Here is a 21,317-nt window from a genome sequence, read left to right on the forward strand (position 1 = left end):
AATTTTTGGCTTTAATATCTACATAGATATTAAAGCTACTCTCTTATAAAAATAACAATTTAAATAAAGAACTTTAAGAAGAATAAAGAACATTAACTACTTCATAGCTACTCCTTAAAAATAATCAATTATATCATCCGTTGTATGATTTACTTCAAAAGACAATTAATTAATTACAATTATTTGGAATAACTTGATATAATAATAATCTGTCCCACCATATATTGGGCTAAAAATGACAAACTGAAGATATCAATTGAAATAATGCACTTATGGACATAGATAACAAAAAATAAAATAATATACATATATAAAAAAGAGAAACTAGTAAGGAAGGGCAAAAGTCGGGCGGTGCCGACTGTATAATACCCTACACCTACCCTATGAGTAAAATATGGGAGCTATATCCAATTCTGATGGACCTCGGCGAGCAAAATATATTCAAACTGTAATAACTACGGTTGACAAATTATAACATTATTGCAAATTACCCACAATCTGAAGAACAGATATATGAGAGCTATAACTAATATTGAACTCATTTCCATGAAATTCACCAATAATGTCGAGTCATTGGAAAATCCTTCCTGCTAAATATCGAGAAAATCGGCTAACAAATGACCATTTTATTGCAGTATCACTGGAAATCGGACGAACATATATATAGGAGCTATATCCAAATCTGAACCGATTTCTATGAAATTCGTCAGTAATGTCGGGAGTCATAAGAAAATCCTTCCTGCCAAATATCGAGAAAATCGGTTAACAAACGACCACTTTTTTTGCAAATCGAACGAACATACATAGGGAGCTATATCCAAATCTGAACCGATTTTTTCCAATTTTAATAGGCTTTATCTCCAGGCCAAAAAACACGTCCATACCAAATTTGTAGACGATCGGATGAAAATTGCGACCTGTAGTTTGTACACAAATTAACATGGACAGACGGACATAGCTAAATCGAATCAGAAAGTGATTCTGAGTCGATCGGTATACTTATAAATGGGTCTATCTCTCTTCCTTTTGGGTGTTACAAACTATTTACTACTATTACTGTACCACAGTAGTGGTGTATGGTATAAAAATGCGGATAGCAGTGAATATGGTCACCTAGAAAATAATGGTCCTGCTTAATTTCGTTCAGCTTCTCGTGCGGAATGCTCAAACTCCATATAAAAAAACGTTGGCTAAAAATAGGAAGACAAGTACTAGGCAAATATATACAAAGTAATGTCATTAGCCCAACAACAATGAAATCAACTATAAAACCCTGTGGGAATGGTGGCGCAAATTGCCACAAGGCTATCAAATTTCTGGACACTTCCTGACATTTTAGTTTTAATTTCCATTATCAAGTGTGGCAGCCACAAGATCAAAAAATTTATGATTATAAACGTGTAAATTATAAATTCAAACGATGAAAATGTGAAAAAAGAAGTAAAATGTAAAAGCCTTTAAAATCCAAAGCAAAGCATTTGCATAGTGGCATTTGCATACAACTCTGGAATTAGAAAATTTGATCAGCTGGGCTAATGACTTTACCTTGTATAAATTTACCTAGGGTAAGCAGTAATCTGCTTATAAGCGCAGTATGCAACTCTGGCGAAATTTTCGTTACCACAGGATGGTCATGCATCATGCATCGCATGAGGTCATGCGAACAGCTGAGTGCAATTTTTTTTATTTTTGTTTTGATTTTGCAGTAAAGCTAAATGTCAAAGGCTTCATAACACACTAAATGTCTAAATCTAAATGGCTTCATAACACACAGCTGTGATTGTTTTTTCTAAAATCTTAAAAAGATGTTCTATTTGATCCGATATTCCACACATAAGCAACAAAACAGTCTTATAATGTTGAAAATACAAAACTAAAACCCATTTGACTTTTCAATTTTCGGCATTTGCCACACAAAGTAGTTCCATAGGGGATAGATTTTTATTGTTGTTCTAATGACGCTACCTCTTAATTCTACCATGTCGTTACCATAAGAAATGCATCGACATATCCGAAACGAAATTTTCGTTACCGGCACCGTTACTAAAAATTTCGCTTGTAGGTACGCAGTTCAAATAAAATTTTCTTTGTGCAGCAGGATGACATAAAGGCATTGAAACATTTTTTTCTTGATTACTTTATTAACCAAAAATGATTAAAATTCGACCAAAATTATAAATTGATGTTTCTGTGGCGACACAAATGTCTTGGCTGCGACAGAAAATTTCACTAGAGGTGCATACACAGCTATGGTGAGGAAAATGGCAAAAAAATATAAAAGTGGCAACACTTGGAACCTTTGCCGGCAACATTTTTGTTTGTTTGATCGGTTTTAAAGCTAAATTTTTTTTATTTGCGAAAAAAAAATATGAAATAGAGAAAATAATTAAATATTTTCGCGGCAGTTCCGAAAGCAGAATAGAATACCATGATAATGATAAGAACGAATCTGCAATGTAGCGGGTGTGGAATGACAAATTTCAGAAGAATCCGCCATAAAAATGGGTGAATGATGTCTGTAAATTTGTAAATAATAAAAGTTAAAAGCTTACAAAAACAGAAAAACTACATTCCAAAAATTGTTTGACGGAGGGAGATACATGGTCATAAATCCTATGAGAGTAAAGGTAACGTACTACTCTATTAATCCCCAACCTAACTCTGACCATATTTGAAGCGGATATACCGTAATAAAGCTCAAGGCAGTACAATATATGCGGCATTACTAATGAATGGACTAACTTTATCCTTATGTACCTCGGCAATACCATAGCAATATTATACATCTGGCGGCGTGTATGGCTTGCGATAAACTATTATATTAAAATGGGCTTCGTAAGTTAATCTTTAGTCAATAATCACTCCCAAACATTCCATAGTATTAACAAATTCTATCCCAAAACCGCACTACATAACCCGAAGAGCACGAGAGGAGAACCCTATTGCCTTAGTCTTTGCCGAATTGACGCTCAATCTGTTAGACTCCATGCAGATGTCTACAGAACGCATTACGAAATTAATTTTTGTTTGCATGACACCCATCATCGGCATATGATGTGCACCAACCCTGTATCCGATCAAAAAAAATAATTCAGAAAAATTATGAAATGTAAGGGCCCGAGTACAGAACCCTGAGGAAACCCACTCCTTACAGTAAACTTATCGAAAGATACCCCATTCACTAGCACAAATTATCTCCTGGGGGTTACATCCGGTGCATAGAACCGGCTGACATGGGATTGTAGTTTGATATTCATAGAAGATTTGATAAAAATCAATTTTCATTAACAATTTTTCTTTGGCTAACTTTTAAAAGTTCCTTGTTATCGTATTTTTTTAATAAAATTGCATCAATGGAATTTTTGCAAATAAAAAATATTAATTGCTCGATTATGTTGTTGTTGTAGAAGTGTATTGTACACCGAGTCGGCAGCCCTTGCCGATGAAAAATTCCATCGGGTCAATCCGGTACGTACAACCGGCTGCCATGGGATTGATTGGTCGATCATGGATTGCATCCCTACTTCAGTTGCGTTAATTAGTTATAGAAATTGTTATCTCTGTATTGTACTTTTAAGCGAATGTTCAGAACACTGATATTTTATGATAGTAAATGGCAACAATTTCCAACTCTATACTAACTTTTATTTCATGGGTTTATCTACTGGCAACGCAACTATAGTTGACCCATAAGATATGTTTTGTAAAATAATCTTATTTATTTATTTAAATGGTTTTTCTCTTTGTTTTATATTGAATTACAGCTCAGTTGATGGCCCAATTTCCAGCTGGCTTTCAAGGCACTGCATTACCTGCATTTTCAGGCGGACCAGCTGGTAACTTCCACACATTCCGGCCACAGTTTTCTGTACCCGGTCAACTATCAGCCAACAATGCGTCGAATATTGGTGGAAACTAATTTATTATCTTTTAATAAATATATATTAAATACCTACTTATATACATATATATTTGCTTGCGACGAAATAAATTTTACTAAATATTACAATTCATATCTAAGTTGCAAGTTAATCAACAGAAATAAAAAAATAAATGTATGGTGGGTATTTTATTGCACATATATGTAGGTGCAAATGATATTTTTTACAAAACAAGATTTATTTCTACTTAGTATTTCTTCTTATTTTATTTCGAATAAATTATGTCATACCTTCAAAACTATCCCGAATAAAATCAAAACTGGTTGTTTTACTCTCTTACTAGCTGAACCGGGCCCGCTCCGCTGCGGCTTCTTTTACTTTATATGGAATAAAATTATCCTTTGAATATTTATTTTCGTCAATTAAAGAAATTTTAGTGAAATACCGTGCTACGAAAATAATATATGTATATCGCAAAAGTAAAACGATATAAATGCCTTTTTTTGAAGCCCATATGATCTTTATTGGTCTTTGAATTCGCTCGGTGGGTTTAGGGTCATTAACGTGTGGGTCTTGGATATACTCCATTATTAAGTCTTTATTTCAGCTCGGTATTGTCACGACGTCCCTTAGACACTTGGCCTTGAAAAAAATCTCAGCCTCGTGTTCTTCTATCAAATACCATTTACATAAACCCTATATTGCCATTAATTTAATTTGTACTCTTTGGGGGGTATTTTGGGAAAGGGGCGGTGCCCCAAATACGTGGTCCCACATTTCGATATCAGATTCGTATTCTTCTCCCAAATAACTTTATTTGAGCCCCATATTGCGATGGTCAGTAAATGATTGTTGTTTGTGGGGTGTTTTAAGGAAGGGGTAGACCCCAAGAAAAATGGTCCCGATAGTGGGTATCAATTTCGTACTCATCTCCCCAATAACTTTCATTTAAGCCAACATTGACGTGGTTGGTAAATAAGCCCGATTTAGGGGTGTTTTGGGGAGTGGAGTGGTCCCCCAAACACTTAGCCCTGAAAATATATCAGCATCATGCTCTACTCTCAAATATCATTTATTTGAAGCCCATATTGTCATTGGCCTCAAAATTGGGTACCAAATTCATTTCCTAATCTCAAATACCTTTAATTTAAACCCCTTATTGCAAAAGACAACAAATATGTCCGGTTTAGGGTCCTAAGAACTATCGATATCGAGATCCATTTCCTTTAAGACCCAAAATTGTCATGGTGAGCAAATACGTCCTATTTGGCCGCAGTTGGTCTAGGGGACGTGGGGTGGAATATTGATATCAGATTCGTGGTCTACTTCCAAATACCTTTGATTTGAGCCCAATATTAACATAGTCGGCAAACACGACCTGTTTCGGGGGTGTTTTGGGGGATGTTCAATGTTGGCCGTTCCATGACTTGGCCCTGAAAATATATATCATATTCGTGTTCTACTCTAAAATACTTCTTATTTCAGCCCGATATTGCAATGGTCAGAATATACGTACTATATGGGTGGTGTTATAGGCGTTGGGGTGGCCTCAGATTCGTATTCTACATCTGAAAATTTGTATGTTTATTATTATAATACTGTTTTGTGGCTTAAGGCCGGTACTGTATTCGATTTTCGCATTGAAACTCCATATAAAAAAAATAAACGAAAAAATTTACCGAAATTTGATTTTTTGTGAGTTTCTTTGGCTTAATGTTGCCATTTACATATAAAAATTAATATAGCATAAAACAATTTATCAGCTGCTTACGTGCAAGTGTACACATGATATAATTACCAGGTAGTATACCGTAAACAGCAGAGTAAAATTTTTTCTTGCGAAGTGCACTAACTTTCAACAAGTTTTGGTTGTTTAAATGATTGATTGTACACATATATCCAAAATGTTATAAGAAAAAACAAGCGAACAATACACTTAAGCCATCGTAAATATTAATCTTCATTTATTTTGTTAAAGTAAACACCAAATAATTTTTCGTCATTTAATTAACGAATTTCTATTCGTTAGCGAAAACATCTGATTTTAACGATGTCGATTATCGTTAAAAGTGGCTACTGAATACCAACTTCCATACTTGAATTAACAAGGTTGGCTCACTTGCACGATGCCCTAATAAGATGAAGTCATGCGGGCAGCTGAGTACAATTTTTTTTTTATTTTTGTTTTCATTTTGCAGTACATCTAAATGTCAAAGGCTTGATATCACAGCTGTGAGATATTTCTAAAATCTTAAAAACATGTTTTATTTTAAAAAGCCAATATGGATCTGGACCGTAGATGCCTAAACTTCCTTACATTCAATGTACGCTCTTTAGTTGATATCAACGAATTAATTTACATGATGTGGGTATTTTTGCTTTGTTAGTACAAATTGAAGAAGTTCATAATAACATTTATAGGAGATATTTGGTTGGATCTCTATATATACCATGTAATTATAACACCCAAAGACTAGACTCGGATCTTAATAAGTTGATGCAGCTATGTAGTAACTTTGATGGCTTCATTCTTGGTGGAGACTTGAACTCGAGAAGTATTTCATGGGGAGATAGTATGGATAATACAAATGGAAAGGTCCTCGCAAACTGGTTAGATGAGAACTCCTTAGACTCGTAAGAACATGTGATGCTTCACCATCATATCCAAATCGGTTGTCTTTTCTCGACCATTTTCTTATCAGCACAGAATTAGTCGACCTCACATTGCAAAATGTGGTGATTTCTTCTCTTCCTACATTCTCCGATCACTTTCCCCTGAAATTAAAAATGAAAATTGAATGTTCAAATATAATAACAGCTGCACCACAGACCTTGGGATAGATTTCGTTGTGATCTAAATGTAAAATCCCTGCAACTGATACCTCCAACAAGTCGAAATCTGTCCAATGGTGACTTAGATTCATTGATTGGTGATTTTAATAGGGCTATAAATAAAGTCCATGATTCACATTCCCAGAAAATGTTATATAACAGCAAGCAATTCCAACTCTCTGAAAAAGCAAAGAAACTTTTTAAAATTAAGCATCAATGGCAAAAAGAACTGCAGAAAATCTTTCACCGACACGGTAACAGACTCAGCAGTGAGTATAAGATCCTATCCAAACAAATACAATTGCTAAAAACAATAACAAAGGAAATAATAGCATTGGAGCATGCTGAGCATTTCAATAAAAGATTGGCTAAAATCAAACCTGGTCCATCCGCATTTAAGGAAATTTATTCAACATCTGGAAAAAGAAAGTCGCCTTTTTGCAGGCAACTACGCCTCAACAACAGTATTATCACCAGTGGAGATGAGATAGCAAACAGCTTCCAAACGTTTTATGCCGCAACATTTTCTGAAACCAGCCCTGAAAGACCAGTCAATGATTTGTTCTCAAGGGTTTCATCTTGCATCGACCTTATTCCAGCCCACATATACTCATTTAGTGGCGGTTTCAACTCTCTCGAAAATCCCGACGATTACCATTTTACCAATTCTGGAAATTTGATTAGAAATCTAAATCGGAAAAAATTTAGCGATTGCGATGGCATCTCAAATTTTCTATTAAAACAAATACCTGAGTCCACGCTGAGGTTACTTACCATCATATACAACAACTATTTCCCTACAGTGTGGAAGGAGGCCAACATAATTCCAATAAGGAAAAAACAGCTAGTGAAACTCCTGCTGATTTTCGCCCGATTTCTCTGCTGTAAAATATCGGGAAAATGTCCTAAAAAAGAAAATTGACAAAGAATTTACCATAGACCCTATTTCACACAATTTGGTTTTAACAAGGCACACTCCGCCCAGCACGCTCTACTGAAATTTCAAAGTGACATAACCGCAAACCTGGAACAAAATTTGTACTGTGGCTATATCATTAGATATAGAAAAAACTTTTGACTCAGTTTGTCATAAAGCAATTATCTACAAACTAGTTGATCTGGATGTTGACCCCTACCTCATCAAGATAATAGTTAATACGAACCAGGGTGCACTCATAGGGTACAATTTTTTTCATTTTTGTTTTAATTTTTCAGTAAATATAATTGTCAAAGGCTTGATAACACACCTGTAATTTTTTTCTAAAAACTTAAAAAGATCCGATATTCCACACATAAAGGTTAGTGCTATAATCGATTTTCGCGGTTGAACTCCACATAAAAAAATAAGCCGAAAATATTAATGAAAAATGTTCTTTTCGCTATAGCTATAAATAAATATATTTCTAAAATAAATAAAAAATGTTTCTTTCATAGGAAGCTATTGCAATACATCTGTACAAAGTCATAACGATTGTGAATGATAGTGTTGTTCATTTGGTCTTGCAATAACAACAAAATTATTTTGAAACAAGTGGAAGATGCTGACGAAGGCTTTTGGAAAGTTGTGCTTATTTAATTGATACCAAAGAAAAAACTACAAAATCTAATTTACAAATGGTAGTTTCTATTTAAATAGTTTTTTGTTCATCATTTATTAATTTCAAAGGGGTGGGTTTTAGTTGAAATTACAATACATGCATGAATTTCATATTTGTATGTACACATGCACGTATGCAGCTGATGCATTAGTTACATGGCGAAACAAAGATGGTCTCATTTGTACAACAACCACAAAACATATGGTGCAATCCTCCATATTGCACTCAAGCTGGTCTCGTTTTGCCAACACACACAAAGAAATTTGTTTGCGTGTGTGTACTCATGTGCGAAAAGAGAAAGCAAACAAAAATCTGTCATCTTAATACCGTCAAAACCGGCCGGCTGCTAACAGCTGTATGCGTGAGACCACCTTTTTAAATCCGCCTTGTATTGGTTGGTGCAAAACGTTGATCAGCTTGATGACAAGATGGCGGATTGCACCATATGATTTGTGGTTTTTGTACAAATGAGTCCACCTTGAATTGTTTCGCCAAGGTGTTCTATCAAGGATTTGACATTCAGATTTAATGCAAAATTAAAACAAAAATAAAAAATTGTACTCAGTTTTGTTATCGCTTTTTATCTTAACGATTTTCGTTAAAACTCTTTAGTGAATTCCACTACTGGAGTTGGAAAATTCCAAGATATATTCATTTACAGATAGTGGCAACTGCCCAGCAACAAAATATTGAGTGTATTATCTGTCAAAATCAGTGATAAGTGCAACTCTGATTTTGTGTATACATGGTAGTTATTTCATGGAAAATTACAACGGCTGGGCAAGTGACCTAACCTTTTAAGTGCACCCTGGCTGGACTTGTTCGATTTGGTTTTTCGATTGATCGATTTCAATTTGACTTGCCGTCAAAAACCGGAAAGCCACATCAGACATTAGTTTATTAGTAGAATTTTCATTAAAAATAGTAATAAATAAGTTATGGTAATTGAATCACTTGCTATAATCAATCTAATTAGTGTAAATCTTACTCGACAGATTAAGATAATGTTTTGAAAGCCGAACAAATAAATTATAAGCAGATATAAAGATGGGTTGCGAAAAAATCCTCAAACTTACAGTGGTCCTGTTTCTAGGGCTCATTAGCGGCAAGCTACAGCAAGTGACAAGCAGTAAAAGCTATCCTATTACGACATTGATAAACGCCAAATGGGAGCAAACGCCTGTTCATTTGGAAATTGCAGAGTACTTAGCAGATGAAAATCCCAATTTGTATTGGGATTATGTGAAGGATGCGTCAGAACTTGATACACCGTTGTCGAGTTATGGTGAGTTTTGCTTGTAAAGCTGTTAGAGTTTAATTTCTTTAAAAATTGTTTGTTTGTTTTATAGATACGCAATCACAAAGTTACAATGCTGCCCTCAAACTAGTTCGCAAGGGTTTAACAGATATTCAAATACCTCTCATGAAACTCGTTGTTTCAATGCATAGTTTAACACCTCGTATACAGACTCATTTCCAAATAGCTTCTGAAGTGGTGAACAAAAGTTCTTGTATGGATTCCACCACATTTGCTCAAATTGGTTCTGAATTGGTTTGCTCATTTGACGAATTGAGACAAAAATTGGCGTCATCAAAGCAAGGTAAAGCATTAGACGCTACTATTGAGACATATGCCTTCGACCACATATTTCCCGGCTCAGAGAATAATACACGAACAGTGGTTTTATATGGAGACTTCGGAACGTCGTCATTCGCCCAATATCATTACCTGCTCTCTGCTAAAGCACTTTCTGGCACTGTACGTTATGTTACACGTCATTATCTATCTCCCAAAACTAGAGATGAAAGGAAACGAGTTCGACTTTCTGGTTATGGTGTGGAATTACATTTGAAATCTACAGAATATAAATCACAAGATGATGCCCCAAAACCTGCTGAGGGAAGTACAGAAGCTGATTTGTCAGCTGGTGCTGATATGGAAATCCAAGGATTCGATTTTAGTGTATTAAAAGAACGATTTCCCACAATGGTCCATTCATTGGATAAACTGCGTCAAAGCCTGCTACAGGGAAATGATGAAATTGCACAGTTAAAAGCTTGGGAATTCCAAGATTTGGGACTACAGGCAGCACAGGCTATAGCGGAAATTGATGGAGAAGAAGCTTTAAAGATTCTTCAATACACTGCCCACAATTTTCCGATGCAGGCCCGTGCCTTGTTAGGCCACAAAGTAAGTGACCAATTAAGAAGCGAAGTAAAACATAACACCGAGGTTTTTGGACGGAACCTTAACATTGTACCCCCAGATGGAGCCCTATTCGTTAATGGACTTTTCTTCGATGCCGATAGCATGGATTTGAATTCTTTAATTGAAACGTTGCGAACTGAGGTAAGAGTTTTAGAAAGCTTACACAAGAGCCAAGTCAGGGGCGGTTTGGCATCTGCTCTCTTGGCACTGGATTTTTCCGGCTCTGGCTCCAAAGAGTTTGCTATTGATATTCGCGACTCGGCCATAACATGGATCAATGATATCGAACAGGATGTTCAGTATAGAAGATGGCCTTCGAGTGTAATGGATTTGTTGCGGCCAACGTTTCCCGGAATGCTGAGAAATATTCGAAAGAATGTATTCAATTTGGTTCTAATTGTAGATCCTCTCCAACCAACTAGTCGCAGTCTTATAAAACTTGCTGAAAGTTTTGTTCTGCATTTGGCCCCAGTGCGTTTGGGACTAGTTTTTGATGCTCGCCAAGCTTCTGATGATAACCAAATAGACTATTTATCTATATCATGCGCATTCAATTATGTAATGCAGAAGAAAGATGCTCGATCTGCTTTAAGCTTTCTAACGGATATATTCGCCGATGTTGATGCCAAACAGGCTGTAACGCGCAAACATATTAAATCCCAATTAAAAAAGTCCTTCGATAGACTGTCAAGCTCTGCAGTTGATGATATTTTGGACGAAGATTCCGACTTTGATTATGGCAGACAATTGGCTTTGGAATTTGTTGAACGACTGGGTTTCAGCGACTCGCCTCAGGCACTACTTAACGGCGTTCCAATGCAAAGTAACATACTTTTATCCGATAGTGATTTTGAGGAAACCATATTTTCAGAAATCATTCAGCAGACCACAACATTGCAGAAAGCTGTGTATCGAGGAGATCTTACAGATTCTGAAGAAATTTTGGATTATCTTATGAACCAGCCACACGTTATGCCGCGATTAAATCAACGCATTTTGGGCAATAACGAAAATGCAAAATTTCTGGATTTGACCGGCTCACCTCATAACGACCTCTCAAACGTCAATGCTTTGGCACTACTCTCGAATCGCGACATGACAGCAACGCTGTTGAAGAACATAAAGTATTTTGAGGGCAAACACTCGTTCGAAACTATTGGTGACCAGAAATTACATTTCCTTACTCTGTGGATTTTTGCCGACTTGGAAAAGGAGAGCGGCAAGGAATTGCTGAAGAATGCCTTGCAATACGTGCGTGCAGGTGCCAGCGTGAGAATTGCTTTCATACCCAATGTTGAAGGGTCGGATGTGGGTAGGAAGGATAATCTGAACCGTTTAGTATGGGCTGCTCAGCAAACATTAGGTCCCAAAGAAGCAACCGAACTCGTACAAAAATGGCTCAAACAAACTTCAGATAAATGGGACATTCCTGAAGCTGTAAGCGAAATTATATCATCGACAGAACTTCATATGAAAATACTAAGAGTGTATGCCCAAAGAGTGCTAAATCTGAAGGCAGCCGAACGATTGGTTATAGGTAATGGAAAAATTATTGGGCCCATATTAGATACGGAACTTTTCGGTATTGAAGATTTCGGTCTAATAGATCGCTTTAACGCCATACAATATGCAGATAAATTACGAAAGGCTCTAAATCAAAACTCGCATGAGCTAGAGCCCAATTTCAACAGCGATACCTTGTTAAAATTGTACACTTCGTTGCTGTCTAGACAAACAAAAACGCGATTCAAACTGCCTGATGATGTCAAAGATGCTCATTCAGTTGTAAAATTGCCATCGAATCGAAATGATCTGCCCAGCTTTGACATAAGTGCCATAGTAGATCCAGCATCAAGAAGTGCCCAAAAGCTGGCTCCAATACTAATACTCCTGCGACAAACCATAAATTGTAATATGAAAATTTTCCTAACTCCCGTCGGACAGCACAGTGATATGCCAGTTAAAAATTTCTATAGATACGTTGTTGAACCGGAAGTCCAATTTACACCTAGTGGTGAGTTGGCCGAAGGCCCTTTTGCCAAATTCACTGGGGTGCCAGCAAATTCGCTGTTAACTCAAAATCTTCAAGTTCCTGAAAATTGGTTGGTTGAAGTTGTGCGTTCCGTTTACGATCTGGACAATATTAAATTGAGCGACATCAATGGGCCGGTTCACAGCGAATTTGAATTAGAATATCTGCTGCTTGAAGGCCATTGCTTTGACAGTACAACTGGAGCGCCGCCCAGGGGTTTGCAGGTCACTTTGGGTACCTTAGAGGATCCAGTTCTAGTTGACACTATCGTCATGGCTAACTTGGGCTATTTCCAACTCAAAGCCAATCCCGGCGTGTGGACACTGCGACTGCGCGAAGGCAAATCAGCAGATATATACGATATAACTTATGCCGAAGGCCCCAACACAGTTCATAAAAACGGAAACACACAAGTGGTGATAAGTTCCCTAAAATCGCATGTAATCAAAATGAGAGTCACTAAAAAGCCAGGAATGGCAAATGCCGATCTATTGGAAGATGGAAGTGGTCAGCAACAGTCCGGTATTTGGAATTCTATAGCAAGTTCTTTCGGAGGTGGCTCAACTACAGATGATGAAGATAAGGATACCATTAATATTTTCTCTGTTGCATCAGGTCATCTCTATGAACGCCTTCTGAGAATAATGATGGTATCTGCTATGAAGCATACCAAATCACCAGTGAAATTTTGGTTTTTAAAAAACTATCTTTCACCACAATTCACAGATTTTTTGCCACACATGGCAAAAGAGTACGGCTTTCAATATGAACTTGTGCAATACAAATGGCCTAGATGGCTGCATCAACAGACTGAAAAACAAAGAACCATTTGGGGGTATAAGATACTTTTCCTGGATGTTCTATTTCCTTTAAGTGTACGCAAAATTATTTTTGTCGATGCGGATGCCATCGTGAGAGCAGATTTAAAAGACTTGTACGACATGGATTTAGGAGGAGCACCCTACGCGTATACACCATTCTGCGATTCGCGCAAAGAAATGGAAGGCTTTCGTTTCTGGAAACAGGGCTATTGGAAATCACATCTAATGGGAAGACGCTACCACATTTCTGCTCTGTATGTGGTGGACTTAAGACGTTTCCGTAGAATAGCGGCAGGCGACCGTTTGCGTGGGCAGTATCAAGCTCTAAGTCAAGATCCAAATAGTTTAAGCAATCTTGATCAGGATTTGCCTAACAACATGATACATCAAGTAGCCATTAAATCCTTACCCGATGAATGGCTATGGTGTCAGACCTGGTGTAGCGACAGCGCTTTCAAAAACGCCAAAGTTATTGATCTTTGCAACAATCCAATGACAAAAGAGGCTAAATTAACAGCGGCTCAACGTATAGTGCCCGAATGGAAAGACTATGATTCCGAGGTGAAATCATTAATGGCTCGTATCGAGGACCATGAAAACTTTGAACAGCACGATGACACGGGTGGAGGAAATATCAACGAAAATCCAACCTCTAAAGAATTTGTCAAACACAGCGAACTGTGAATAAAACAGTAATTTAATATTTAATCGATTATAGTAATGTAACATCCAAAATTTAGTTTAATTATTTGTTTTCTAAACTTACGCCCAATTTTCTCAATAAAAAATGGATGTTATGATACACAACCACCCATGAAGGGGTTTTAAATAACATTCCTACAATTGTAATTAAATATATATGAATAAGTTTTGTCTTTGGGGACAATCTATATACTAAACAATTTATTCGTAATTCCTTTGAGGCATACAAAAAACAGAAACGAAATAATCAAATTTTCAAAAGTATAACCTGGTCTGTAACACGTGTAATTAAAGGGTCCAGTTCGTTGTATAATAATTTGGAACCCCACAACTCGTTCAATGTATCTTCTACAATAGCATCGACGCATTCTGCAATGGAAATATTAAAATCTATTATTAGTTATTTGCTTTGTTTTAATGGCAGTCTGATAATCAAACTTAGTCAAATAATTTTTTTTTTAATTTTATTAGGTTTTTTGTTGCTCTTGGATGGATGGATGCAAAGTCCTGCTTTGTACACCTACCATTCTCCACTGCCGGAATCCTCAAAGTTAAGAAAATGACGACGTCAGGCGCAATTGGACTGTAGACATCACATATAGAATGAAATGCTTTGGCTACTTCCGCTGGAATCTTTTGACAATGCAGAAAGTTTATATATATATATATATGGGAATGGTTAAATTCTGCTTATATTTACCTCATTTAGATTGGCTATCAATACAACTTTTCCTTCTTTGATTTTCATTTTGTATTTCTCGATAGCATGGCCATAATCTTTTTTTGCCTCCGAAGATGTGAAATCATTCTTTTCCATTTCAACAAGACTGTTACCGTAACATCCAGATGTATAAGATGCAATTTCCTTAATGACTTCTTGTGCAGTAATTCCGCCGTGGTGAGCAAACAGGTAAACGGCAGCATTTCTTTCTTTCTTATTTAAAATGGGCTCGATTCCAAATTGAAGTGTATGCCATACTTTATTACCCAATTGTGGATACTTCACTTTAAGCTCCTTAAAGGAGCACGTTTTTTCAGAATTGAACTGGCCATATGCAATATATACACACACAGCAGCTACAGCAACAATAACCGATCGATTAGTAACAACTGAAGGTAAAATCCCAGTATTTGTATGTTCCTGGTCCAAATTGTTGGAGGCAATTTCAGATACTTTGCTTGGAGATGGCGACTTGCGGGTCTTTGCGGATGTCCTACCTATTTGTGGCATCCCTTTAGGGGATTCATCTTTCATGTTATCCTCGCATTTTGTTCCCGATTCGATATTAGATTCCTCAGATTGCGAGTGGGACTCCCCGTTTTCTTGTGACGTTGCTTTATAATTGGTTTCGCTTAACGTGATATTGACATTTAAAACTTTTTCATGTATAGAGGGTCGACTTCTGACTGACATATTGACTGCCATTGACTATTTGTTTTCTTTTATTTTTAATTTTAAATGAAATAAATTTTCAGTGAAAATATTATTGAAAAAAAAAAACATTTGGACACCGGGGATGCCAGCTTTTAACTCATCGATTATGATTCGACTTAATGTGTGAAAAAGTCGATTCGCATGATATCGATAACTGGCCAATACAACTTCCGTCTAGAATTCATGGCACATTAAGTTATGCTTTCAGATTAGGGCATATACTATGTGCGTGATTCGAAGTGGAAAACCCATGCTTTTCACGAGTATTATTTTGAAATAATGGCTGGTACTATCATGGCATAATTACCGTTAACAGCTGAGTACAATTTTTTCTCGCCAAGTGGACTATCTGTCAACGAGTTTTGGTTGTGTGTGTGTGTGATTTATCGTTAAGAACCATAGACACACAAACAACGAAAAATGGCGCGAACTAGTAACATACTCAGAATCTAAGTTGCACTTATCATAGATTTTGACAGATAGTGCACCCAATATTTTGTTGTTGTGCATATCATGGGTACTGTGTTCGTTTTTCATCTTTGAAAACCCCTTTTTCGCGATTACTTTGTCGAAATATTACGAAAATGACAATGATAAAATAATAAATTTATTAAAGTTTTACCATAAGTAAAAAGTGGCACTACATTCGGTTTTCGCAGTGAAACTCTGTATAAAAAATAAGCGAAAAATATTGATAAAAAGTGTTCATTTCGCTATAACTTGTTTTTTATCTCAAGGGAAAATTTACATTTTACGACGCCCTAAAAGAGCACAACCACAGTCGCAGCGCAACAAGTCATTTCTTACGTAAAATAAACGCGATCGCCAAACTTCTAATTGTAACTAAATGTTTGTTAGTGTACCCAGTGAGTAATTTTTCCGTTTTTTCCGAATTTTTCCGATATTTTATAAGAAAATTTGCCGATTTCAAAATTTCTGCACATTTTATTGTGGTAATGACTGAAAATCTACGAATATTCTGCACATACTCGTAAAGGAATTTATTGTTTCTTTGTGTATCTGAGCATTAGCTTAGAGTTTTTTCAGAATCTTTGCACATTCTCGGGGCCATTGGCTGTGGCAACAGAGCCTTCAAGGTCGAAACTCGCTTTGCAAACATTTTAAATTTAACCGAACATATTTTATTGCTTTTTATAATATTCTACGCATTTTAACATCTTCCTACGGCGCAAGTTGTTGGTGTGTCCATACTTCTTTATAGTACAAACAAATAAACAAGATTAATAATTTACCACATATGTGTGTATAAACATATGTTTATGGTCACCAATGCTAATTTTGGGTCTTTGTTGAGTCTTTTTCATACTTTGACATTACATGATTAACGAACGGTTAAAAATTAAACCTTAGAACTATTTATGTCTTTTCTAATATTCGATTATGTTTTATATAAGCTTCTTGATATCTGTACCCCTGCTCTGTAAAACCCCGTTTACACTGCTCATTAAGGCTCTCGTCAGCTGATTTTATAAAGGGAAAACAGGTGATCGAGCCATTAAATCCGGATTTAAAGAGCAGTGTGAACGGAGTTTACTTCTCACGTTAACAATTAAATGCCTGTACTTTATTCGGTTTTCGCGTTGAAACTCTATATAAAAAACAAACGGAAAAATTTGCCGATATGTGTTCATTTCGTCATAACTTTTTTTCATCTAGGGAAGAACTACATTTCAGGACGCCCATTGAGAGCACAGCTGTGCAACAAGTCATTTCCTTACGCAAAATAAACGCGATCGTCAAACTTCTAATTGTAACTGGGTCAGTGTTAGTGATGTTGCTCACATGTATTTACTCCCAGTTGGAAAACATAAAGAGTTTGTGGATGCATAAGAAGAAAGCATTTTTTTAATATAAGTAAATATACTCGAAAGAAAAATAAATATTTCTTTCACAACATGCAACTCAATAAATCTGTAAGAAATAATAAGGTTTGTGAAAGAATGTGTTGCGCTTTTGGTCCTGCAATTACAACAACAATATTTGGATAAAAGTGGAAGATGCTGACAAAGGCTTTTTGAAAATTGTGCTAATTTAACTTATAACAGTGAAAATACTACATAATCTAATTATTTTTAAAATAAATTCTGCATTTATCTCATTTTAAATTGTTTTGTTTCATTATATGTTAAATACAAACGGTAGGGTTTTGGTTGAAATTACAAAAACATACATGAATTTCAGTACGATCCACACACTCACATTTGTGTGTACAGATGCTCGTAAGCAGCTGATAAATTGTTTGATGCCATATTATTTTTTAATATGTAAATGACAACATTTTGGCCAAAGAAACCCATAAAATCAAATGTGGTAACCTTGTCCAACCACCGAAAGAACGATTTTCGGAAGTTTTTCTGTAAAAAAGAACGTAGTACCAGCCTTAACTCGCGTGGAATATGTAAAAAACACATACAAAATTGAAACAAAATATGTTTCTCCCATTGAACTGTTGCTGTAACTTTGTGATGAGTAAATACCTGCCACTTGTCAAAATTTTTTTACATGACTGGAAAATTCTGTTAAAACCTGTTTCTGTAGCGTCAAAAGTCGCGAAACGTTCGTATTTGAATCGTCAGTTTTACCCACAAATAAAAAGCTTGTGAGATACATCTGGGTGTGTGTTTCACAAAATATTTCTCATAAAAAATGGACAGTACAATATCCAATTCAGTAATATTCACATGTCAGCCGTTAGCCAATAACATTTTTTGATAATATTTGTCCTCTCTTTTATACAGCTATACTTTCAAACTAGAGTCCATCAAATTAGCTAATAATTTTAATATCATAAAATTAAACCATATGGTATTGTCATTAAATAAACCTAAAATGCAAGTGTCACTCATAGAGCCTAAAGCTCTTATTACGCAGAAAAATGTCATGGAAATTTTTTCAATTAATTTTTAATTGAAAATAAAAATATTTTCAATTAAAAAATTAATTGAATCAATCATTTTTTAATTTAATTCGGACTTTTTTCAATTACGAACATGATTTAAATCTTGGCAATTTTCATTTAAAAAATTAATTGATTCAATAATTTTTTTAATTGAATCTGAACTTTTTTTCCAATTACGATCGCAATTGAAATTTTTGAAAATTTCATTTAAAAAATTAATTTATTCAATAATTTTTTTTAGTTGAACCCTAAAAATTGTTTATATATAAAATGGGAATGAAAATTTAATTTTTCAATTAAATAATTACTGCCAAGTCCAAACACTTTATTTCCTTATGTCACTCAAATTGTTCGCCAATTTTTTAAAAAACAGCTGATTTTATAAAGCGTATACAGCTGTCTTTATTGAACTGGCGAACAAATCGAGTGTCAAAAAGAAAAAAAATGTTAGTTGCCTACACTGATAGAAAAATGACGGTACTTTGCCAATACTGCCTGGTATTATTTTGTTCGCAGCATAGGGAAAGATTTTTAATACCATTTGGTTTCAATTCAATACTAGACAAAGGAGGCTATTAAGAATTGAATTTGTATTCTTGTTATCGCGCCAGAAGTGTTGTTTAGTTTTGTACTTAAAATATTGACGGCATTATAAAATATTTGTTAAACAAATAAATAGAATGTTTTAATACCATTTGAGTGCCTAAAAACCTGTTCAAATGCTCGAAAGCGGTGGAAATGGAAATAGTACAAATTCTAAGGACATTCTAAAGAATTGAGGTTAATTATGGTATCAGGGCGGATTTAACAATGTGGTCTCACGTGAACAGCTGTTAAAAAGGTTTAACCTATTATGATGTCCGATTTTTGTTTGCATTCTCTTTGCTGTTATCTTCATTCTCGCATATTCTATGCTCATGTACGCACACGTACACAAATATCTTTGAGTGTGTTAGCAAAACGACAATCAACTTCTTGACAAGATTGCGGATTGCACCGTATGATTTGTGGTTGTTGTACAAATGAGGCCACCTTTAATTCGCCATGAAATGGTATTAAAAATCTTTGCCAATGACGCGAACAAAATAAAATCAAGAGGGGATTTGTTTGCGAAGTTGCATTTTTCAACGCAACGCTGAAAAACAAAGTTCAATGCGCTCATTCTGTTTTGGCCTTTATAGGAGACCCGAGGTGATAATTTGCCAGTAGAACATCTCTTATTTGGACAGAATTAAGTTTTACGAAGATTGATTTACAATTACCGAATTAAAACTGGTACTACCTTTGCATTTCGCGATATTTTTCGCCGATTACTTTTTTAGTTAATAGATTTTAAACCAAAAAACTTGCTGATTTCAATCAGTAGGACATTCCCCCATAATTTATGGTAAACTTTTTATAAAGTTGTTTTTTTTTATCATTGTTCCATTATTATTGGCTCCAAAAATTGTTTGAAGTGCAATTAAAATCACGATCTATATATTTGTTGTCTTCAGCATATTTATTATGGATAGCAATTATATTTTGAAACGATTTTTTTTAAATTGGACTACAAAATTTTAAAATTTCAAAAGGACAAATTGCAAATTAGTAGATTTGCTCACACCGAAAATGTATGGGACACCTCGTTGCAAAAAAACGAGATTAACGAAATCTCGTCGGACAACTAGATTTGCTCCAAGTGTAAACATGATTTATGTAATTAAATCAAGCCTTTGACATTTACACATGGTACAACTAAGAGGTAGCGTCATTAGCATAACAACAAAAATCTACCCCCAACGAAACTACATTGAGAAGCAAATGCCGTAAATTGCGTAAATTTCAATCAGTAGGACATTCCCCCATAATTTATGGTAAACTTTTTATAAAGTTGTTTTTTATCATTGTTCCATTATTATTGGCTCCAAAAATTGTTTGAAGTGCAACTAAAATCACGATCTATATATTTGTTGTCTTCAGCATATTTATTATGGATAGCAATTATATTTTGAAACGATTTTTTTTAAATTGGACTACAAAATTTTAAAATTTCAAAAAGACAAATTACAAATTAGTAGATTTGCTCACACCGAAAATGTATGGGACACCTCGTTGCAAAAAAACGAGATTAACGAAATCTCGTCGGACAACTAGATTTGCTCCAAGTGTAAACATGGTTTATGTAATTAAATCAAGCCTTTGACATTTACACATGGTACAACTAAGAGGTAGCGTCATTAGCATAACAACAAAAATCTACCCCCAACGAAACTACATTGAGAAGCAAATGCCGTAAATTGAAATGTCAAAGTGGTTTTAGAAACAAACTTTCTTTTACAAATGTGTTTTATATTTGTATTCTCATCATTATAACACCGTTTTGTTACTTATGTGTGGAATATCGGATCAAATAAAACATATATAAGATTTTAGAAAAATATCACAGCCTTTGACATTTCGATATACTGTAAAATCAAAACAAAAATAAACAAATTTGCTCTTAGCTGTTCGCATGACCTCACCTTATAAGTGCATCCTGTGGTAACGAAAATTTTTCCGGAGGTGCATACTGCGCTTATAAGTAGATTACTGTTTATCCTAGGCAAACTTTACAGGGTAAAGTCATAAGCCCAGCTGATCAAATTTTCTAATTCCAGAGTTGTATTTAAATGTCACTAGAATGTCAAATGCTTTGGATTGGATTTTAAAGGGTTTTTACATGTTGTTTCTTTTTTCACATTTTTATCGTTTGTAAATTTGGAACTTGCTCAGGGTTTCAACAAAAAAGTTCAAAATATCAATCAGGACCAACTGCTTTCAGAGAGGTGTATAAAATAGTTGGAAGTAATAAGTCGTCTCTCTCAGCAATATCTAATAATACAATAATATCCAACAAATATGATAT

General features: G+C 35.2%; 3 protein-coding genes and 3 long non-coding RNA genes across 11 annotated transcripts in view; 3 read left to right on the plus strand and 3 right to left on the minus strand.

Moving 5' to 3' along the window:
• The window catches only part of LOC106089968 (chromodomain-helicase-DNA-binding protein Mi-2 homolog), a 109,291-nt gene extending 105,278 nt beyond the window's left edge, over positions 1-4,013 (plus strand). For all 4 annotated transcript variants that reach the window (XM_059362040.1, XM_059362047.1, XM_059362043.1 and 1 more), the window contains one exon: positions 3,765-4,013. In XM_059362040.1, coding sequence (XP_059218023.1) covers positions 3,765-3,919 — 155 coding nt within the window. In that variant the 3' untranslated portion in view covers positions 3,920-4,013. The remainder of the gene's footprint in view (positions 1-3,764) is intronic.
• Positions 1,208-3,356, plus strand: LOC106089969 (uncharacterized). Its single transcript, XR_001221733.2, has 3 exons — positions 1,208-2,252; positions 2,378-2,835; positions 2,923-3,356. It is a non-coding gene; the product is annotated as an uncharacterized LOC106089969 (long non-coding RNA).
• A 104-nt stretch (positions 4,014-4,117) lies between the features above and the next one.
• Positions 4,118-5,596, minus strand: LOC131994915 (uncharacterized). The gene is made up of 2 exons (XR_009396953.1): positions 5,398-5,596; positions 4,118-5,314 (listed from the first exon to the last, which is right to left on the minus strand). It is a non-coding gene; the product is annotated as an uncharacterized LOC131994915 (long non-coding RNA).
• Positions 5,597-6,088: 492 nt separating this feature from the next.
• On the minus strand, positions 6,089-7,796 carry LOC106089966 (uncharacterized). The gene is made up of 4 exons (XR_001221731.2): positions 7,488-7,796; positions 7,094-7,401; positions 6,713-6,892; positions 6,089-6,656 (listed from the first exon to the last, which is right to left on the minus strand). It is a non-coding gene; the product is annotated as an uncharacterized LOC106089966 (long non-coding RNA).
• A 1,370-nt stretch (positions 7,797-9,166) lies between these two features.
• On the plus strand, positions 9,167-14,231 carry LOC106089975 (UDP-glucose:glycoprotein glucosyltransferase). Of its 2 annotated transcripts, none has more exons than XM_013255994.2 (3): positions 9,167-9,235; positions 9,307-9,596; positions 9,661-14,231. In XM_013255994.2, exons 2-3 carry the CDS (start codon positions 9,359-9,361, stop codon positions 14,055-14,057), a joined length of 4,635 nt encoding a protein of 1,544 aa, XP_013111448.1. In that variant the 5' UTR covers positions 9,167-9,235; positions 9,307-9,358; the 3' UTR covers positions 14,058-14,231. The 2 variants fall into 2 exon arrangements, with proteins under 2 accessions (XP_013111448.1, XP_013111446.1); XM_013255992.2 differs by having other exon boundaries at positions 9,184-9,235; positions 9,288-9,596.
• Positions 14,232-14,237: 6 nt separating this feature from the next.
• LOC106089976 (uncharacterized) lies at positions 14,238-15,626 on the minus strand. 2 transcript variants are annotated; one of them, XM_013255995.2, is made up of 3 exons: positions 14,776-15,625; positions 14,600-14,708; positions 14,238-14,444 (listed from the first exon to the last, which is right to left on the minus strand). In XM_013255995.2, the coding sequence occupies exons 1-3, from the start codon at positions 15,499-15,501 to the stop codon at positions 14,323-14,325; spliced, it is 957 nt and encodes a 318-aa protein (XP_013111449.1). In that variant the 5' UTR covers positions 15,502-15,625; the 3' UTR covers positions 14,238-14,322. The 2 variants fall into 2 exon arrangements, with proteins under 2 accessions (XP_013111449.1, XP_013111450.1); XM_013255996.2 differs by lacking the exon at positions 14,600-14,708 and having other exon boundaries at positions 14,357-14,444; positions 14,776-15,626.
• Between the last annotated feature and the right edge of the window lie 5,691 nt (positions 15,627-21,317).

This window comes from Stomoxys calcitrans, chromosome 1 (assembly GCF_963082655.1).
Source record: "Stomoxys calcitrans chromosome 1, idStoCalc2.1, whole genome shotgun sequence".
NCBI lineage: Eukaryota > Metazoa > Arthropoda > Insecta > Diptera > Muscidae > Stomoxys > Stomoxys calcitrans.

Coding starts and splice junctions, on each gene's coding strand:
- LOC106089975 (XM_013255994.2), top strand. CDS start 9,359: ATGGGTTGCGAAAAAATCCTCAAACTTACAGTGGTCCTGTTTCTAGGG. Junction 9,597..9,660: donor TACACCGTTGTCGAGTTATG/GTGAGTTTTGCT, acceptor TTTGTTTTATAG/ATACGCAATCACAAAGTTAC.
- LOC106089976 (XM_013255995.2), bottom strand. CDS start 15,501: ATGGCAGTCAATATGTCAGTCAGAAGTCGACCCTCTATACATGAAAAA. Junction 14,709..14,775: donor TGATAGCCAATCTAAATGAG/GTAAATATAAGC, acceptor CATTGTCAAAAG/ATTCCAGCGGAAGTAGCCAA. Junction 14,445..14,599: donor GATTCCGGCAGTGGAGAATG/GTAGGTGTACAA, acceptor TTTCCATTGCAG/AATGCGTCGATGCTATTGTA.